The sequence below is a fragment of the Peromyscus leucopus genome, chromosome 10, assembly GCF_004664715.2.
Source record: "Peromyscus leucopus breed LL Stock chromosome 10, UCI_PerLeu_2.1, whole genome shotgun sequence".
Taxonomy (NCBI): Eukaryota; Metazoa; Chordata; class Mammalia; order Rodentia; family Cricetidae; genus Peromyscus; species Peromyscus leucopus.
The window spans coordinates 6,516,116-6,536,092 of NC_051071.1; the positions used below are offsets into that span (position 1 = coordinate 6,516,116).

At 37.4% G+C, this 19,977-nt stretch overlaps 1 protein-coding gene across 5 annotated transcripts in view; it reads left to right on the forward strand.

The window, feature by feature from the left end:
* Ccdc85a (coiled-coil domain containing 85A) overlaps nt 1-19,977 on the forward strand; it is a 198,997-nt gene that overhangs the window by 150,623 nt on the left and 28,397 nt on the right. For all 5 annotated transcript variants that reach the window (XM_028861545.2, XM_028861547.2, XM_028861550.2 and 2 more), the window contains exon 3: nt 4,667-4,743. In XM_028861545.2, coding sequence (XP_028717378.1) covers nt 4,667-4,743 — 77 coding nt within the window. The remainder of the gene's footprint in view (nt 1-4,666; nt 4,744-19,977) is intronic.

Consider the following 19,977-nt stretch of genomic DNA (forward strand, 5'->3'; position numbering starts at 1 on the left):
AAGTTATGTCAAGGAGAATGTCCAATGAAAACATTAGATTATTGCAAAGGTAGGTCCTTCAGGGATATTTTAAATCAAGGTGAAAAGGGGAAACTGTATTTAGATACTTATGCAAATGATTGACATAAAATGAGTGCATGATGAGAAGCTCCGAGATGAGGATTACTCTGATACCTTCATAATGACACACAACTTTAAAAGATGCATTGGATTATAGAGTGTTACATAATAACTTTTAAAGACCAAGTACTGCAGTGTAGTTCTCTCATTTGAAAACTGTTCTGGGAGTTGGGGGACTGCGTGGATTAGAAAACCAGTATTGCATCTGTCAATCATTGGAAACATTCAGAAAATACATAATTTAGGGCTGGAGCGCTGTCTCTGTGTTTAAGACCACTGGCTACTCTTGCAGAAGATCCAGGTTCAATTCCCTGAACCCATGTAGCAGCTCACAATCATCTCTAATTCCAGCTACAGATCTGATGCACAGTTCTTGCCTCCATAGGCATTGCACACACGTGGTGCACAGATATACATGTACACAGATATGCACACTCATACACATAAAATTTTTAAAAAGTAACAAAATGTGTGTGTGTATATATGTATATATATACATATATATATGACTCTTACATATATTTCTTCTTCTTGTTTCTTTAGTTTGTTTGATTGTGGTGGGGGTTGTTTTGTTGTGTGATGTGAGAGTGAGGGTCTTCTCTGTCTCTGATGGCTTGGCACCTGCTGTGTGCTCAGGTTAACCTTGAACTTGCAGTAGTCTCTGAAGAGCTGTGATTACAGATGTGGGACAATGCACTCAGTCTGCATACTTTGGACACTTACTTTATTATGAAGAAGTCCTATGAACTTTTACATGAAGGTTCAGGAGCAGTGAGGTACTTGGAGAGAAATTGTTCTTGCCTGAGTGTCTTGAGCATGTTGTTAGAGTATTAAATCAATTTGTGTGGCTGAGGCTGTTTCTTTGGACCTGGGACTGTAGCCGTTCCTTTGATAACCAGCTGGTCCTTTTTGTGCTGTCATACGATGACTTTCCTTTTCTGTCTATAATAGGGTCAAGGATCTTTCTTGGATGCCTGTCTTGCTGTGGCTCCACATGTGCTTGGACCTGTCATAGTTCTGCTGATCCATTCTTAAATGCAAGCTTCTTTTTAAAAAAATGAAGTCAACATGGATTGTTTTATTCCTATGTCTTAGTACCGAGTTTCTTATTCCTACATGAGTTTGGATTTTTTTTTCTTCTCATCTAGTTGGAGATTTCTTAGAGATAAGGTCCTTCTTTATTTATAACACACATGCATGTTCTCTGCCTGCCTGTCTGTCTATGTCTCTGTCTCTGTCTCTGTCTCTCTCTCATCACACACACACACACACACACACACACACACACACATACTATAGTAATTTATTTGTCTTATGATGTTTTTGAATCTTCACTGTAAAAACTAAAATGGCATACTGAAATCTCAGTCTTATGAGGCTTTTAGTCACTGGTATATAGTAACAGGCATTTGGATTGCAATGTTATTTTGTGGTGATTTCTTTCTGATAGAAAGAATATTCATGTTTGTCAAATAGTTCTCTTAGTTTTTTCATGTTATTTGTGAGGACTGAGAGACCAGCTTACTTTATAGTTGTTACCATTGAAAATGGGGCAAAGGAAAAGGCTATAGGGAAAGAGTCATAGCAGACATGGAGAATGAATGCTAATCATGGATGGGCTCTGTTTCTTTCTTATCCTACAAATGATTCTGTCAGTTTATTTGGAGTCAGTTGAGACCAGGATGTAGCTTATGATGGGACTTTTAAATCCATGGGTTTTCATATACTTTATCCTATTGTTTTATTTTTTTAAACTAGCATATATATTTGTATCCCATACTGGTTATTGCTACTAGTCAAGCTTGAATGACCTATGGTTTAGAAACAAATAAACTTTGGAAATTTAAGGGATTAATAAGATACGTATTAACTGTTATTTTATGTCATAGTTGGAGAATTGCATAGTTTTTTCATTGACTCGATATAGAAACGCAGGATGTTGATATGATGGAGTAATCAGGACAAGCATGCCTATCCATCTGCTGTTATGGAGTACACCGGCTGCACGGATACTCCAGTGTCCCATGAGATTAGATACTGGGCTCGTTTTTGTCCATAGGAGAATTTTTTCTCCAGTGTGAGATAGCTATTCGTTGTTAAGGAGAATTGTATGAGAAGGTAAACACTTGTGACGGTTACCAGGGCTTCTGGGGCCTGGACAGACACTGGCTTGGAATCAAAAAGGAGGCTTGTATTCTAAGGAGTATCTAATGACTTAGACACCTTCCTGGAACAGTGACTGACACAAAGCAGTCACATGATCTTCTTATACAAGAGATTATATTCTTATAGACGAGATTAATTCTTAAAAAAGAGATGAACTCAAAACTTCTGACTGTTTTCATTGTAACATGATTTATGAAATGTATTTTACCTGTTTAAAAGCATTTCCCATCTCTTTACACCTGAGTCTTTACATACATATATATGAAGCTTTCCATGTTGAAGAGCTGAAGAAACCATGAGCTGTGTTTGTTTTCTTGGTTTTTCGAGACAGGGTTTCTCTGTATAGCTTTGCGCCTTTCCTGGGACTCACTTGGTAGTCCAGGCTGGCCTCGAACTCACAGAGATCCTCCTGGCTCTGCTTCCTGAGTGCTGGGATTAAAGGCGTGCGCCACCACCGCCTGGTACCTGTGTTTGTTTTCTAAAGAGAGAGAAAAAGAAGAGCATGGAGTTGGGTAGGTTGGGAGGTGGGGAAGACCAGGAAGGAACTTCGGGGAGAAATTATTTTAAAAACATGAAACAACAACAAAGGATAAGTAGACTAAAGTGACTGGAGATGGTCGCTGGATTCAAACCAGTTCCTCCCAGCAGCATTTTCCAATCTCAGCAGAATCCACCTTCACAGACTGTGCTCACTCCTTTAAGTTCACTGCCTCGGATATAGTGCAGTACAAGGAGAGAAGGACTAATAGAGAAAATAATTTCCTTTTCATTGTCTACATAGAACATGACTGAGCAGTTGTTAATTCGGAAGGTCCTTAGCCCGAGGTTGTTTTTCTTGAGGAGAAAGTTGGGTTTGCAGAACTATGTGAGTCAGCTACTCCTCACTGCATCTTCATCTGCCGAGTAAGGCAGAGAAAGGTCTATAATCTCACTATTTATACAGTGTACTCTCCATCCTCCCGGAGAAGTCCACAAAGCACAGCCTCTACATGCCATTAAGCTTTGATGAGAGCACATTTCTAGTAAATGTCTTCCGTTTCCTCGGCGTTTCCACCTGTTTCTATGAAAAGTATCTTGAGGTCGGTGTGTCAATATGTTGATGTTCTTGGGGGTGGCTTTCTGCAGATCTTTGTGAACATGCTATGTTTAAATGAGGTGAGCTTGTTTTATTTAGGAATTAAAAACTGGTACTTCTCATATTGCCGGCTTCTTGCTTTTGAAGTCCAAAAGAAAGAAATGAGTTCATTTAAGCAATTCCTAGATAAAACTAAACAATTTTTCATGCTGAATTTCAGATCACAGCATTATCACATACGTATCTAAAGCTCCAACGACTAGGGCTACAAGCATTTGCTGTTAAATATGCTTCAGTTTCATTTGCTTTTCTTGTGTGTTTCTGAGAACCTGGATCATGAAAACCTGGGGGCAGTCTGCTACTCTACTAAGTTGGATGGTTTGCCCTGCCATGCACGTTTTACTATACTTGAAACGTGTCTGTTCTTGGGTAATGTCAGTCATGCCCTGCTGTATGAGATACTTGAATATTGTCATTTTAGTGAAGAGTTACCGTCAGTCATACTCTTCCCCAGAGCAAAACTCTACTTTCTTCCTTGTGTGACCCTTCTTATGCCAAGAAGCTATAAAATGGAGAGTTTGTGTATGAACAGACATGAAACATAACACTTCTGAGTGCTCAGCATCTGAACTTTGAAAAATTTAAAACAAGTATCAATTGCAATTCTGTTGCCTTTAGTTTACTTAAGGATTGAAGGGTAGAGACATAAACCAGACAAAGAAAGAAAGAAACAACAAATAAACAGATCATAGTCCTTGGACTCAGCCAAAATCCAAGTAAAAGCCCAGTCCTGATTTAAATATTTAGTGCTTGTATGGATATTCTCTAAATTACAGATAATATCTGTAGGTTACTGAGAAGAAGAATAAATGTTTCTCCTAAAACTTCTAATGCTTATTGGGAAAGTGAAAAAAAAAAAAAAAACCCAACAACTTTGTATTTGACACTCATACTAGTTAAAAAAGTTAATGAAACCTTGTAGTTGATTTTGTTTACAGATTACGTCACAAAAATGTCTGGTGTAAGGGACAAGTAAAAATATGTGAAGAGAGTTCCCAGAAATTCTGAGGCCCAACTGGTGTGAAAAAGTTCAACCTCCTCATTGACAATTTTCTTGAATACTGATTAACATTGTACAACACTCAAAACTGTGTAGTGTAAATGCTTTTTCTGGAAATAATTTTCTTTCTTTTCTAAAGAACAGACTAGTCACTTGATTCGATTTAACAATCAACCAAAAATATCCTTAACAGTACAGCAAACAAGACCTTGTGTATAATGTGAGTTCTTTCTTTTTAATTTTAGAATCAACCTTGTCCTATGTTAGGCAGCTGGAGGCCAGAGTCAGACAGCTGGAAGAAGAAAATCGCATGCTGCCCCAGGTGGGTGACTTACAGAAGCACATAGCTAGCCAGTGCCATTTGAAGTTTAAAGTCTCAATTACATGTTCTCCTTTAAATAGTAGAAATCATGTTGTAAATAGCCATTCATCATGTAAACTGTGATGACGTTCCATGATGGCCATCATCCTACCCAGTTTTCTGAGTGGTGCACTAAAGGATGTGAATGTCAATAAGAATGTGGAGTAATTTAAAGTGAGGGAGAGAATAACACTGTTAGTACTGCCCACAGCATCATGAGCTGGTGGGTAAAGGGAAGTGACTCATTTAAATTGAAATTTTGCTAATTTATGAGCTAAGTAAAGTTATTGGTTCGAAATTCATACTTTACTTAAATTAGTGCTTTCCAGAATTCTTTAATAAAATTGAACTCTTTTAGTGCAACAAAGTAATGATAGTAATTAGCAATGTTTACTTTGGGACTTCATTAACTATCCCTGGTGAGTGGAAAGTTGCATTTTTTTTCTGGAATATTGAATGGCTCGTCATATATTTCACTTAAATAATTGTTTCTGTACCTGCTAAATTGATAAGAATGAGGCTGTTTTTGTGAGGTGGTGGTTTTCAGAAAAGATTTTTCTTGAGAAATTCAACAAATCCACAAATTCTAGAGCAGTACCCTGTCTAACAACAATGCAGTAATGCATTTAAACATCTTATGAAGTTTCCAAGCAACAGATCCCCTGAATTCCTTCCACCTTCTATGGCCATTTTCATTTTGTAAGTGACTAAGGGAAAATTGCCCCTCAGGCAATGAGTAAGTGATATTTTAAATAAAATAGACAAGCACATTCTCGTCAAAGACAAGATGTTTAAACCTGAAGGCAGGGACACTTTGGAAAGACATTTTGGGTCTAGTAATTTGGCGTTGATTTTAAACCATTTTTGCTCTGTTGTGATCATTTGGGCTGTTGTGTCCTGCATCTGAGAATGCTTTCCTGTCTCTTTCATTGGTCAACTTATTTCTAGAAATCTTGGGATTAATGACGTGAATCCTCTCTTTATTCTCAGACTCTGCTTATGCTCAAATTTATCATACCAGAAGGGACTGTTTGCATTGTGAAATAAGATACTGATACATTTTCTTTTTATGTTCTTCCTTACTATTCTGGTTTTTTTCCAAATGTTCCCTTCAATGTTGGATTCATAGTATGACTGCACTAGAATCCTTATACTGAAAACAGTGAGCTTCTCCCCTGTTATAAAGAAAATTATAAAACATGACTTCTTATACTTGCCATATCTCAGGCAACTATAAATTTGAAAGAGGAAAGGAAAAAGAAATGTAAAACAATATAGTTGTGTTTCCCTTTTGTTAGGGATTGGGCCTCATCTGAAACACTAAAATGCCAGTGCCTGTGCCATCATGTTAGAAAAGAACAACTATCTCTTCTAGCAGGTTCAGAGTAGCTGGATTTATGTTGAGGTCCTTGATCCACTTGGACTTAAGTTTTGTGCACGGTGACAGATATGGATCTATTTGCAGCCTTCTACACGTTGGTATCCAGTTATGCCAGCACCATTTGTTGAAGATGCTTTCTTTTTTCCATTGTACACTTTTGGCTAAAGAGGCCCACAGAAATCCACAAAGATACCCCCACAAAAGACTGCTGGCAATGGTCAAGACAGCTGGGACTGACCTACTCTGGTGATGGGATGGCCAGACACCCTAATAGTTGTGCCAGAAACCCCATCCAAGGACTGAGGAATCTGGATGCAGACATCCACGGCTAAGCTCCGGGTGGAGCGCTGGGAGTCTAATTAGTGAGAAAGAGGAGGGTTTATATGAGCGAGAATTGTTGAAACCAAGGTTGGATAAAGCACAGGGACAAATAGCCAAACGAATGGAAACACATGAACTATGAATCAAAGGCTGAGGGGCCCCCAACTGGATCAGGCCCTCTGAATAGGTGAGACAGCTGATTGGCTTGATCTGTTTGGGAGGCATCTAGGCAGTGGTACCAGGTCCTGGGCTCGTTGCATGAGTTAGCTGTTTGAAACCTGGGACTTATGCAGGGACACTTGGCTCAATCTGGGAGGAGGGGACTGGACCTGCCTGGACTGAGTCTATCAGGTCAATCCCAGTCCTCGGGGGAGACCTTGATCTTGAGGCGGTGGGAATGGGGGGTGGTCTGGGGGGAAGGGGAGGGGGCAGGAAGGGAGAGAACAAGGGAATCTGTGGCTATTATGTAGAACTGAATAGTATTGTAAAATAAATTTAAAAAAAAAGAACAACTAATGAGAAAATGATGATTTTTTTTTTAAATGTGAAGCTGGAGGGGTGACACTGTAGGTAAAGGTACATGCTGCTAGGCCTGAGGGCCTGAGTTTGATCCCTAGGTTCTCATATAGTGGGAGGAGAGAACCTACTTCTGCTGATTGTCCTTTGAACCCCATACATGGTATGGCATGTGCCCACATACACATGCAATAAATAAATAATAATAAAATATTTTTAAATATGTAAAAATAATATATAAAACTCTTGAAGAAAGACAGAAGCATTGTCAGGTATATCTGGAGTATGTGAATACTTAAATACGTAGGATTGCATAATAAAGTGAGGAGTTATTACATAATCCCTCATGTTAAAGTATTGGGCTAAGTGTCCAATTATATGTTTTTAAATACACTGGGATTTTGCTATAAAGAAAAGTCTTTGTTTCATTTTTCCCCTAAAAATGTGCAGGGAAGATCATGTTTCATTGAACCTATGATGTTGATATAAGCAATGTACTTATTATATATGTAACATTATAAAAGAAAAGCATTATACCACATCACATTCTAGGTATTAAAGAGAGAAAAGTAGTCTTTCATGTTTAATTAAACATTTACATATCACTTTAATACAAAATACATTTTAAAATGTATGCCAAGAATATGATCGATCTCAGTTTACAAACAATACTTTAAGTTTTTAACTTTTGAGTATCTCCTTCACTTATAGCACTTAAACCAGAACTGCTGGTTTAACTGACCTTGTAGGCACAAGCTGGCACACACACACATATAAAGGAGAGAACCTAATATGGAGCACTAGAAATTGATACCAGAGTACTGAGAATCCTGTAATGATATTCACCGAAAGATTGAGACTTGGGCTGGTTGGCACAAAGGCATACTCATTTTGTTTTTAGATGTTTTGGTATGGTTGCAAATAGTGTCTGGTGATCCTTCCCTGCAGAAACTCTTTGTACTTGCATGATGTTAGCTTATTTGCAAGGTCAATCCAGTGCTACACGCTGACCTTCCTGCATAAATAAATAGTTTCACTATTCAAACACTTGATTTTCAATTATAAGAGCTTTCTCGCTGTGCCTTGATTAGAAGGTATCTTTTATTCCTAAACTTATTAAAGAGTGCCCATTTGTCTTTAGACTAATGGAAATAAGAATGCAGTTGCTAATTGGAATCTTAAGTATGTCAGGTTCCTTTGAGGCTATAGTCAGGTTCATTTCTGATTGTTTAGAGTTTAGCCTAATTATGTATGGCAGTTACAGAAGAAGAAATCTCCTTTTAAAACACTACACTTATTCTTTATATAAAGTCCCAACAATAAAAGGCTGATCTCTTCATTTGTTAGCAACAAGGTTCTGTCTTTTACAATTGGGGTGTGTGTGTAAGGTAGAATAAAGGCCTGAGTCCATATCATTTAACTGTGCAAAGTTACTGGGTCCCACAATGAAGTGCTGACTATATAGAACAGTTGCAAGAAGCTGGACATAATGGAATTGATTCTACCTGGTTGTGGAGTGTTTCCCACAGGAAGTAGGTGGGAGCCTTGTATCTGCTGAGCAGCAGGCTGTCCAGGGGAAACAGTTTCTTGTACCACCGTGGTCATAAGAGTACCCTGCCAGCATTACAGAACTGCACTTCAAATCATGTTTATGGGCACCTTTCAATGATATCCAAAGGAACAATCATTTTACTATACTTAGAAAATGGAATATTATTCTAGATACTTTATTTCAAAAGAAATTGCCTTTTTAAAAGGCTGGTGTCCTAACAGCAAAGACTACCCAAACTTAGAGTATTTGTCCTTGAGCACTAATGTGAATAGTTTTATTAAGACCACATTAAAAATATCCCAAAAATATCCCAGATGATTGTGTATCATCTCTAGCAATCCATATAATGCTAAAGTTGTTCAAACTTAACTTTCAGTTCCCTACATGCATGTTGGACATGATATGAACCATCAATAAAAATTGCTTGGTATTTAAATAAATTTAGCTGATATACAATTTTATTGGCCTAATCAAAAAAACTAGAACCACCTACTATAGCATAAATGACATTCATAAATAACAGACCCAAGGGGTATCAAGTTATAGTTGTCTAAGGAATTTTATATCAAAATGAAAAGCATCACATTTGCTTTGACATAAACTCATATATAAATGCAAGTTTGTTTTTTTTCTGGATATAGGGCCATAGATTCTTAGAACTGAATAGAAACTTACATATCCTTTAAGACAACTCACATCTTAAGAATAGAATATCAAGTTCATAGAGATTAGGGATATTATCCTATACAGGCAGCTAGTTAAGAAGAGGCTCAGGCCAAGATAGATGTAGGTTGACCTGATAATCAGTTCATACCATTAATAGAAGTCAGTATAAAACTATTAAATCTATCATTTTATATATCTATTATTGTCTCATCCATTCTTGTGTTAAGAAAAATGTTCAGTTTTTGTGAAAGCAAGAGTACCCATCACAAATATGAGAAACCCTGTATTTCCCAATAGTCTTTCTCTATGGAACATCTCCAAAATACTTTAGAATCATAAAGTGTTATGGAATCACAAGTCTGCATAGAAAAACCACTCATGACAGTGTGACCAGAGAGGCTTTCTGTTCACGGGACTGAAGAGGCCGAGTGAGCAGAGAGTCACAGTGGTGCTGCTCACATGAAGTTAATTGTCTAGCCCCAAATCCAAGCTCGTTTCAATCACTCTGCTCATTTCAACATTATTGGCTTGATGGTCATGGGAATTTGTTAATACCACCATATCTGTTTATGTGATGGACTGCAGTGAATTCTCTTCAACTAGAAGATGTCTTTAAATGGCTGGAGTACTTAGCTGATGGCCTTAGTATAAACATGGTGATGCTGTCCTTTGAGGACTTCCATTGCTATTCATATATATCCCAGAGGCAACCATTGTTTTTTGGAGAATTATCCTTGCCTATTCTGTATTGACTGAATTTTTCATCACAATGGGTGCTAAAACTGAAGCAAACAGTTTGTGGTAGGTCCAAAGCCAATTAAGTGCATTTGTTCCAAGTCCTATTGGGAAATCTGTTCCCTTTGATCAAATGCTCTGGCACCAAACATCTGCTTGGCAAGCACTCTGTGTGCTCTGTGCCATAAAGGCCCTTCCACGTACCTGCCCACCTCTTGAGAGCTGGGTTCCAGCACCAGTACAAGCACCCAGCACTGTCTGGTGTCCTTGCCCATTTCTGTTCTGTGCCTCGGCAGACCTGTGTGACAGATAAGGTTCTGGGATCTCCACCAAGTAGGCCCCTTTCAGCAAGCATGGCTATTTCTGTTTCACTAATGCACACAGAAGTATCTAATTTTAGGTCTGGGAATGAAAACTTACCCTCTCATGTAATTTGGTCACAATGTGGCCTCACAATGCCATCTTTCAGAGCCTTGAGAAGGAGTCAGGGCTGTTTCTGAACAAAGGAAAAGAACTGTCACTATTGCCAGAAGAGCTGGTTAGGGTACACAGGAGTGGAGGAAACTGTACCTCTTACTTCCATGGCAACACAGTGTCAGTCCAACTTCACCTCTCAGATCAGCAGCCCAGTGCTCAGGCAGAGATGGCAGGACGCTGACAAATGCCAATCCTGTTCCCTTTCTCTTTTCTGTGGTGGACATTATTATATGTTGTTTTTGTCTCTTTTTCCTTGTCACATTTCTGACTACATGATTTGCCAATATTTTGTAATTTTGTAGGACTGTAAGTACAGGTTTCTTTTGGGGTAGAAATTACTCTTGGGGAGATCAGTGTCTCTCTCTCTCTCTCTCTCTCTCTCTCTCTCTCTCTCTCTCTCTCTCTCTCTCTCTCTCTCTCTCATACACACACACACACACACACACACACACACACACACACACACACAGAGTCACAGTGTAAGCCTTTCTGGGATACTTATAGCAAGTGATGATGTTCTTTAGCTGCTGTTTACATCACTCTGGCATCTTGCAGAGTACTTGGTACAGAATTTTTTTTTTTATGAATAGCAACCTCAATATGTCACACAGCATGGTAGAAGCCAGATATCACAGATAGGGAAATTAGTTAATCTTCTAAAGACTGACTACTTTTGGAGTCATATTGGGGGGAGGTAGATAAGTCATATAATTAACATGAAGTTCAGTAGAACCTCAAAGGACAAATGAGAACTACATCAGTGTGGGAACATTGGAATGGAGGCATATGTAGATACAGACAACAAATTGTTAAGGTGGCAAATATCATGGTAGGAAACCTAAATGAATGGAGATTTAAACTAATGCTTACCAGGGAAAATGTCAATGAGTGAAATTTAGAGAAGAAAAAGTTCAAGACAACATAAGAGTGTTCAAAATGCCAAGATATATTACACTTTAATGAGGTCTTCTCATTCTTAAAGGGTCCTGCTTAGGAATCTGATCCATAAGCAGATGTTGCCATCCTAATGGGAGATTGTAGCTGAAATAGACATGTGTATTAAGTACATGGTTATGCTATTCACTACCATTATTGATAAAATTATTGCATTATCAGGTGCTAAGTTATACGGGGCCATATTATCAATAACTCATAACTTAGTATCTTTAACATATACAATAGGACATTAACAATTCTATCAATAGGGAATGTTCAAATTTTTAGATTTATGATAGACATTGTTGGATGAATTCAACAAAAATTAGACTTATTAAGCATCAGATATTTCTGCATAGACACAAAAGCTAGAATTACAGATATTTGAATAAGCAGAAGTTAGCCAAGACTAGCGATGGAGTGGGAGATGGTTCCATGAGAGACACTAACGTTGCTCTGTACCAGGAGTATGGCTTCTTCTTCTCATCTTCACCCTTCCTAGAAGCCCAAAGAAAAGCAAAAAACCAAAGTTAAATAGAAGTTAGTCATTTCTAACAAAATTAGGTAGCTAGCTCTTGTCTTGAAAGTGGAGGGCATAGTTTCATGTTTGATTTTGGAATTATTTTAATTCACTGTAAATATCATTGGGATGTGGATATCAGAACAGCAATCCATTAAGAAACATTTGGTTTTCTAGAGACTCACAAATGGGCTGTGACTTCAGGTTGAGCTCAGGCTTACTAGATCTTCATTTCCAGGTATAGGCTTCGTCCTCTGTGACTGGGGTAGAGATGTCTATATCAAACTGTCTTCTTCTTTCTGATTCTGACATTTCCTGTAATGGGATTCAATCCATTTTCATGAAGTCTTATTTTCCCATATTATTCCTTGCTGTAGCCTGAACAAAGTAAATATTGTTCATGAAATATAACCTATTGAAAATTAAGGTTGTTTGCCACTTAATTGGCTACGTCCTTTCCATGTAAGACAGAAAACATAAATTCAAATAGGCAATATTTATATCATCTAAACTTAACTATATCATGCACAAGAAATATAATATAGGCAAATTATCTTCTTTAACAGCATAAGATTATTAAGTATATACATTTTTAAGTGATTTGAGAATTCCTCAAATTATACTTACATGCTGCTATTGCATAGGGAAAAGCATAATTCCATCATATTTAAGAAGCCTTAAATATGACTTTGGACTCAGAGCAAGCAAATAATCAAAAGACACTGTGACATGCTATAAAGAACACTGGACAGGGATCTATGAGAACTTGGTCTGAGATTATGTCTGACCTTACCTAGCTCATAGACCTGGGGGACACTCCTTAGAAAGTCCCCAAGCTTCATATTCCTTATCTATACCAGAGGGTCATCATAGGCAATGTGGAAGGGTCTACCAAGCTCTGTGTTTATGACTCTATCAAAGGGAGTTAAAATACAATATATATTAAAATAGGTGTGTGTGTCATTTATGTTTTGATATTAAAAATACCTTAAAATTTTAATAATTTGCTGTGAGTTTTTATATGTGTCTTTCTAAGTTAATAAAATTCCACCAGGTATCTATTAAAACTATTTAAATAACATCAGCATAGGTATGTATGTTTGAGGTACAAGTCACATTAAATACCCATGTAGTGGGTTCATATACTGAGCTGTGTTAATTTACATATACTTAAGTGATATGTATGTGTGTGTGTGTATATATATATATATATATATTTAATTTTTATAAGAAATTTTACATAGTGAACATCAAGACTCTAGTTTTCCCTAATATACATATTTAAAAATAAAACAATTATGATGAATGGTTGTGGATTCTCTGGTTATGCACAAATGCTTCATTTTCTTCATTTCTAAGTATGGTTTCTTCTAGCTACGTGTATCCTGAGCCTGTATAATTTAAAGCCTGGTTCTGTGTATACCACTGAAATAGGTATAATAAACACCATTGAAAGTTATAAAGTTTTGGTTGTGAGCCTAGCCTTTAATGGCTGAGCCATCTCTCCAGTCCTGCTGGATCAAGAACAGAGAGGGAGAACAAGAAATAAGAGACCATGATAAATGAAGTCCTCATGAGAATAGAAAGAAGCAAAGTGCTAGAGAGGTCCACAGAAATCCACAAAGATACCTCCACAATAGACTACTGGCAATGGTTGAGAGACAGCCCGAACTGACTTACTCTGGTGATAGGATGGCCAAACACCCTAATTGTCATGCTAGAAATCTCATTCAATGACTGAGGGAACCAGATGCAGAGATCCACGGCCAGGCCCCACGTGAATCTCCAGGAGTCTAATTGGCGAGAAAGAGGGGGAAAAAAAAAAAAGAAAGTTATAAAGTTTTAAAGCTCTAGAATAAAAAAAAAAGTGTTTAAAAGTAGAGATTAAAGATGACATTGAAAATGAGTTGGGGCTATGCATTGGTGAGGAGCAGCCTACAGTGAGAACAGGTGGCATGTCGGGGCAGTATCTGTGGCAGGCCCTGGCCATGGAATGCGGGTTTTTTATGACATGCACTATTGCAAGTATTACCAGAGACACTGAGTTGTTTTTCAAAAGCAGTCTGTAAATATGACCTTTAAGTAGAATCCAAAATTACAAGCAGACTTATGTTTTCAAAGGAAGTGCTATTTATTAGGTATTGCTGTTTGACAAGAAAACCCCTTAAAAGTAGGCACCGGGACTGGAGAGATGCTTTGGTGGTTAAGAATACCTGCTAGTCTTCCGGGGGATCCCAGCTCAATTTCCAGCACCCACTGTCGGTAGTTTACAACTGCTGATAGCTACAAAGGGTTGGATGTCCTCTTCTAGCTTCTGTGAGCACCTGCACAGACACTTGCATATGTACACAAAACACAGACCACACACACACACACACACACACACACACACACACACACACACACACACACACACACGGGAGAGAGAGAGAGAGAGAGACAGACAGACAGACAGACAGAGAAATAAAAATAAACCTTGAAAAAATAAAAATAAGCAAAAATGATAAATATCACCCCAATTTAAGACATTATCTCTTACATCTATAAAAATATTTGCAATGTTACATGTCATAAAAAGAGATGTGACATTTGATAGAGGGAATTTAACAAATTGTGACAAAAGAGAATGCAAACAGCAGAAATATAAGACCAGCTTTATCTACTCCTGCTTTATGGTCAAACAATAGGTAATATTTATTTTAAAATGTACTATAAATTTTCAACATTCAATGATCAGATAAGACAAATTACTTTGAAAAGCATATGCCAAAGACACAGGATATCATACATTAGCTTTGTTTTGTTTTTGTGGTGTTGCCAGATTGAGGAGAGAACAGTAGAGAAGCTGCACATAAATCAAAGTCAGCTGAACTGTGACCCTCAAAGACGAGAGTTCAGAGGAAGAAAGCATTTTTCAAAAGAGTTCTAATTTATTGGATTCATGCCATAGACCAAAGCATCAGAAATAGCAGCCAAGTACCAGTGTATGAGGCCTCTCTGTAGAATGTGTGGTCCACATAGAGAATAAGACAAAAACAGTAGGAGGTACACTGTGGGACAACAATCAGTGTAGCTTTCACAGATTAGGGTATGTGCACATTTGGCCTTTAATAGTGAGTATCATTAAGCTGATGTTAGCATGTGCCACTGATTAAAGGTGCTTCGAGAATCAGGATGCAGAGAACATACTAGATGAAGGACAGCATGATGTGACAGCTTTACTTGAGTCTTAGCTAAACAAATATTATTTAGAAGATTGAAGGGTTCTTGTAGAGTTCTATGAAGTAGTTCTACATTGATAAGCAGTGGGATAATTTAGAAAACAACTCCAACATTTGTAAGTACTGCATAACTGTTTCTCAGGCTATACCAGACCAAACAGGGGTCCCAGAAGGTAACAGTACTCTCTACTGACTGGCTGTGAGCCGGCTTGTAGGATGTTCCCCTGTCAAGCATTCTGTTTTCCAGCTACTGTCTTAAGCCTAATTATGTGGCTTTCTAGACTTTGACTCCCAACACTCTGCCCAAAACCTGAAGTTGATTTCTCCTGCTTGCTCCAAGGAACCATTTCCATGGTGCTCTCAAATGCTCCAGCCATCTCTGAGCAGAAGAATTCCCTTAGTCTTTGTTGGGTTCTGATTTATGACAGGCCACAGATCCATAAATTCACTCTTCACCCCAGGGTTCCAGGCAATGTATGTGGGAAGGAATAATTACTAGTCAAGAGACAACATGAACTTTGATTCATGCGTGTCTACCTGGTCTGATTCTTCCCACTGTGGGAACTTCATTCCTCCAAACTTCATAGGATCTCACAAAAACTGACTCATCTCAGTTATTGGTCATTTTAAAAGTCCGGAATCAAGACCTTCAAAAAATGAAACCCTCTCTCAGAATTTTTGCTTATTTAAAATTTTAGTTGTTATCTCAAAATAGTAGGTAGCAATTAGAGAACTTTCATTACTGTTGTCTTATGGTGAGAACTGTTTATGAAGCCCTTGTGAATAATGCCATATCTATGTTTAAAAACAAAAAACCCTTCTATTAGAGCTCAGTGGCATAGGGACAACTTTACATTTATTATGTTTTAAAAGGGAAAAATAAATCACAAAAAGAAAATAGCTAACATTATCATGATTGCCCAAAATCCATAGTCTAACTATCTTTGTTAGTTCTATTTATGTAGTTATTATTCTCAGGAAACATGTTTATTATTCTCAGGAAAAATGTTTTAACTGAAAATATGAAGTTTACAGAAGAAATATCTGGCTTAAATGTAAGGCAGCAAATAAAGGAATTTGGCTTGGCCTTTCCATGAACCCTGATGCCTCTTATTTGCCACACATAATGTTCAGACAAGAGTTCTAGTTTTTGACAGATAACAAATAACTAATGAATTTAAAACCAGATGGGAGCCATTTTGGACTGACATGCTCACTGGCTCTGAGAAAGAAGGCTTTGTAACAGCCAAGACATGTCAGCTGTTCCTGGTCCCACGCTAGGGGGGTCTCCATGCTGAAGAGAAAAAATGATCTTAGTTAAGTATTTATTTACTAATCAAGGAAATATCAATAACTACAGAAATGGAACCCAGTGGATTTGTTCAGAGTTAACTTGTGTGTATGGTGTGTGTGTGTGTGTGTGTGTGTGTGTGTGTGTGTGTGTGTGTGTGTGTGTGGTGGGGGCGGTGAGTTCTTCCTATTTGTGGCGCTTCACCAAGACTGAGTGTCAAAAGTGGACAGAAGTTCCAGGTAAGATTTCAATGGTATCTTTATAAAAAAAGGTTTTAAACAAAGAGGTATTTGGTAACTTTGTGCTTCAAAGTGTGTTATTTTTCTTTTGGGAAGCCTCATTCACTTTGTACTCGTTTATCCCCTATCCAATCATATTTTAAGACATGATCTTTAGTCAGTAAGTGCCAGCCAAGGTTCTTCAGCAGCTGGAAAGGTCTTTAGAGAGTCTGTTCAGGACTGGCCTCTAATGGTCGCATGTGGCCTCATAGGAGTTGGTTCTCCTTGCAGAGAATTCTCTTGGTTAGGAAAACTGAGTATGCTCATTTTTTTAGAGCTCGGAATGTGGCAAAGTTAGATAAGAAGGCATGGGAAGACTACTGCATTCAAGTACTACTTCTTAAACATGAATCATGCTCAGGATCTTGATGCTGACAAAGTTTATCAGACCCAGGCATGGGAGTATAGTAAGATATCTTTTCATTTAGTTAAGCAGTCCAGGTTGAGAACTCATGGCTATAAATGAATCTATCCTTATCAATACAAAGGACCTTAATTATTTTGAAAACTTCTATATTGTTATAATATTTTAATACCTTATTGCTATGTCTGAGTTTTTTTTTCTTTTCAATGTTTTTTTTTTTTTTTTTTTTTTTTGCATTTTTGAAGTATCAGTTCTGGTGAGTATTAAGTCTGTGTCAGGAATAATCTTTAGGCCATCTAAAGGATAGTTCCCAATTCCTGTATTTTTCAGTGTGGGATGGACTTTTCTATGAGGAGGAGACTTTTCTATATCATATATAATTCTTTTAAATCTGTAATTATTCAAGCCAGATCTGCCTTTGTTTGAAATTGGTTTACAGGCTGGATAGTAGGAATATCTATTCTATTCTGAGTTTGATCTCAATCACTAACCACTGTTCTCTATCTCTGTGGTCCCATTCTTGAGTCCTTCTTGATGATGATTTAAATTCTGACCCTGGCTTCCATGATTATCTTCATTTTGTGGGTGAGACAATGTTTACTAATAGGAAGAAGCAAGTTACACATCCAGAATTTCTGTTAGCACCAGACTAGTGTTCTTCCCGCTTACTCACACTTGTTTTTTATTTGGCACATGTCTTGTTTCTCTCGAAGTAAGGCATCTATTCAAACAACACTACTAGCACTATCTGAAGTAAAAGTGCCACTGTGCCACTGTGCTGCCTTTGGGAAGCTTGGAGTTAGCAAGGAGGCCTGGGCCTAGTTTCTGAAATATCTATTTTGATATTTGCTGTGAGATTTTGTTACTCTTACAATTAGTCTGATATTGAATGGTATTACTGTTAGGAAGAATTAAGAAAACTTATACCCCTCAAATAAATTGTTCCCTAGGGAAGAACATTTGTCTTATCACTGGTTTAGTCAGTTTCTCTTCAAAATCTTGCCTATTTCCAGAAACTTCTCACTGTACCAATTTTCTTCTTCTTCTTCTTCTTCTTCTTCTTCTTCTTCTTCTTCTTCTTTTTTTTTTTTTTTTTTTTTTTTTTTTTTTTTTTTTTTTTTTTTTTTTTTTTTTTTTTTTTTTTTTCTTCTTTTTTTTTCTTCTTCTTCTTCTTTTCTTCTTCTTCTTCTTCTTCTTCTTCTTCTTCTTCTTCTCCTCCTCTCTTCCTCTCTCCTTCTCCTCCTCCTCCTTCTCCTTCTCCTTCTCCTTCCCCTCCTCCTCCTTCTCCTCCTCCTTCTCTTCTTCCTCTTCCTCCCCTTCCTTCCTCCTCCTCCTCCTCCTTCTCCTTCTTTTTTTCTTCTGCTTCTGCTTCTTCCTCCTTTCTCATTTTTTGAGACAAGGTTTCTCTGTGTAGCTTCTCTGGCTGTCCTGGACCTCACTCTGTAGACCAGGATGGCCTTGAACTCATAGAGATCCATCTGCCTCTACCTCCTGAGTGCTAGAATTAAAGATGCCCACCACCACCACCTGACTTCTTCATTATTTGTAGAAGTGGGAAAATGTCTAAAGGTCCAGTCAGTAAATATTTTAAAATTTGTTGTCATAAAAATATGTTGCAATTATTTATGCATGCCATAAAAGCATAAGAATAACAATACAGCCACAGAGAACATCTAAATGATGAGTATGTTGGAATTTTTGTTTATTTTATTTGCTTTTAAATAAAACTTTATGGATGGAATAGGAAATAGACTTCATTTAAGTTTGGTGGTAGTTTGCTGACTCTGCCAGATGATTTCAAAACTAAGGTAAGTTTTCACTAGTTGCTTCGGAAGATCTCTTACATCTTCATCATGTTTTAAAAAGAAAAGCTGGTATCTATGCAGAGATAAAAATTTAGGTGATAATACATATACTTCATTATGCACATACTTTTTAGTAAGTGATTTTAGTTTTAGTTCAAATTGTTTGTCTTGTTTTCCCCAAATCTACTAAAGTTACCAGTTTTGGGATTTGAACTATGCTGTGATTGCACTGGGAGAGTTGCCAAGCACCAGCAAAGTCTTCTCTATGAAAGGTCATCTGTGGGAGGAAAATGCTTCACAGCCTGAGATGTTTGTATTTGACTTGGAAAATCTTGATCACAGGTAAAGACACAAACTGAGGCTCTTTAGTTTAGAAATATGCTGTTTTTTTTTTTCTTTTGTAGGGTTGTGCTCCACTTGAGTAGGAAAATTTTCAAACACTTATCTATAGCAATTGTAGCTGCATTTTAGTGAGTGATTGATTATATTAATTTTGTGTCCTGGCTGTTTTTGCATGCCTTTGAGAGACTGCTAAGAAAATAACATGGGGGAGGATTATCTTTAAAATAGATATCACATGTGTGGCAGTTTTGAAAAAAAAAAACAAAACACGAGTTTTTATACAGTCCTACAAAGACAAGTAAAATTCTAGTTTTGTGTTTATCAATGAATGAGAAAAGTTATTTTTGGCTAAGGAGGGGAGGTTTGAAATCAATCTCTCATTTTTCCTTAAGTGAGAGCATTGTATAGAAGAATGAGAAACTTGCAGACTTCTCTCAATTAAATAAATTCTGTATTTTTCAAGTCCTTCTTATTGATATTCTCTTTTCCCATTATCTTTACTCATGTGTGTTGATAAAAGACAGGTTACTGTTTATGCAGTATCTATTCATCAAGAATGTGCAGGGCACTTTAGGGAGAACAAAGGCTACTTTGCCATCTGCAGCACATTTTGTATGCAGTGGGAATGAGAGGCGAGCCCTCACCTACTTGTCATTAAGATGGATTGACATTAGAAGAGCTGGGGGTAGAAAGGGGCTTTGAAAGATCACACAGTGTGATGTTCATGCTCTATCCTGTAATGCGTACATTTACCTCTCGTCAATTAAAGCAAAATAAAGCTTAAAAAGAA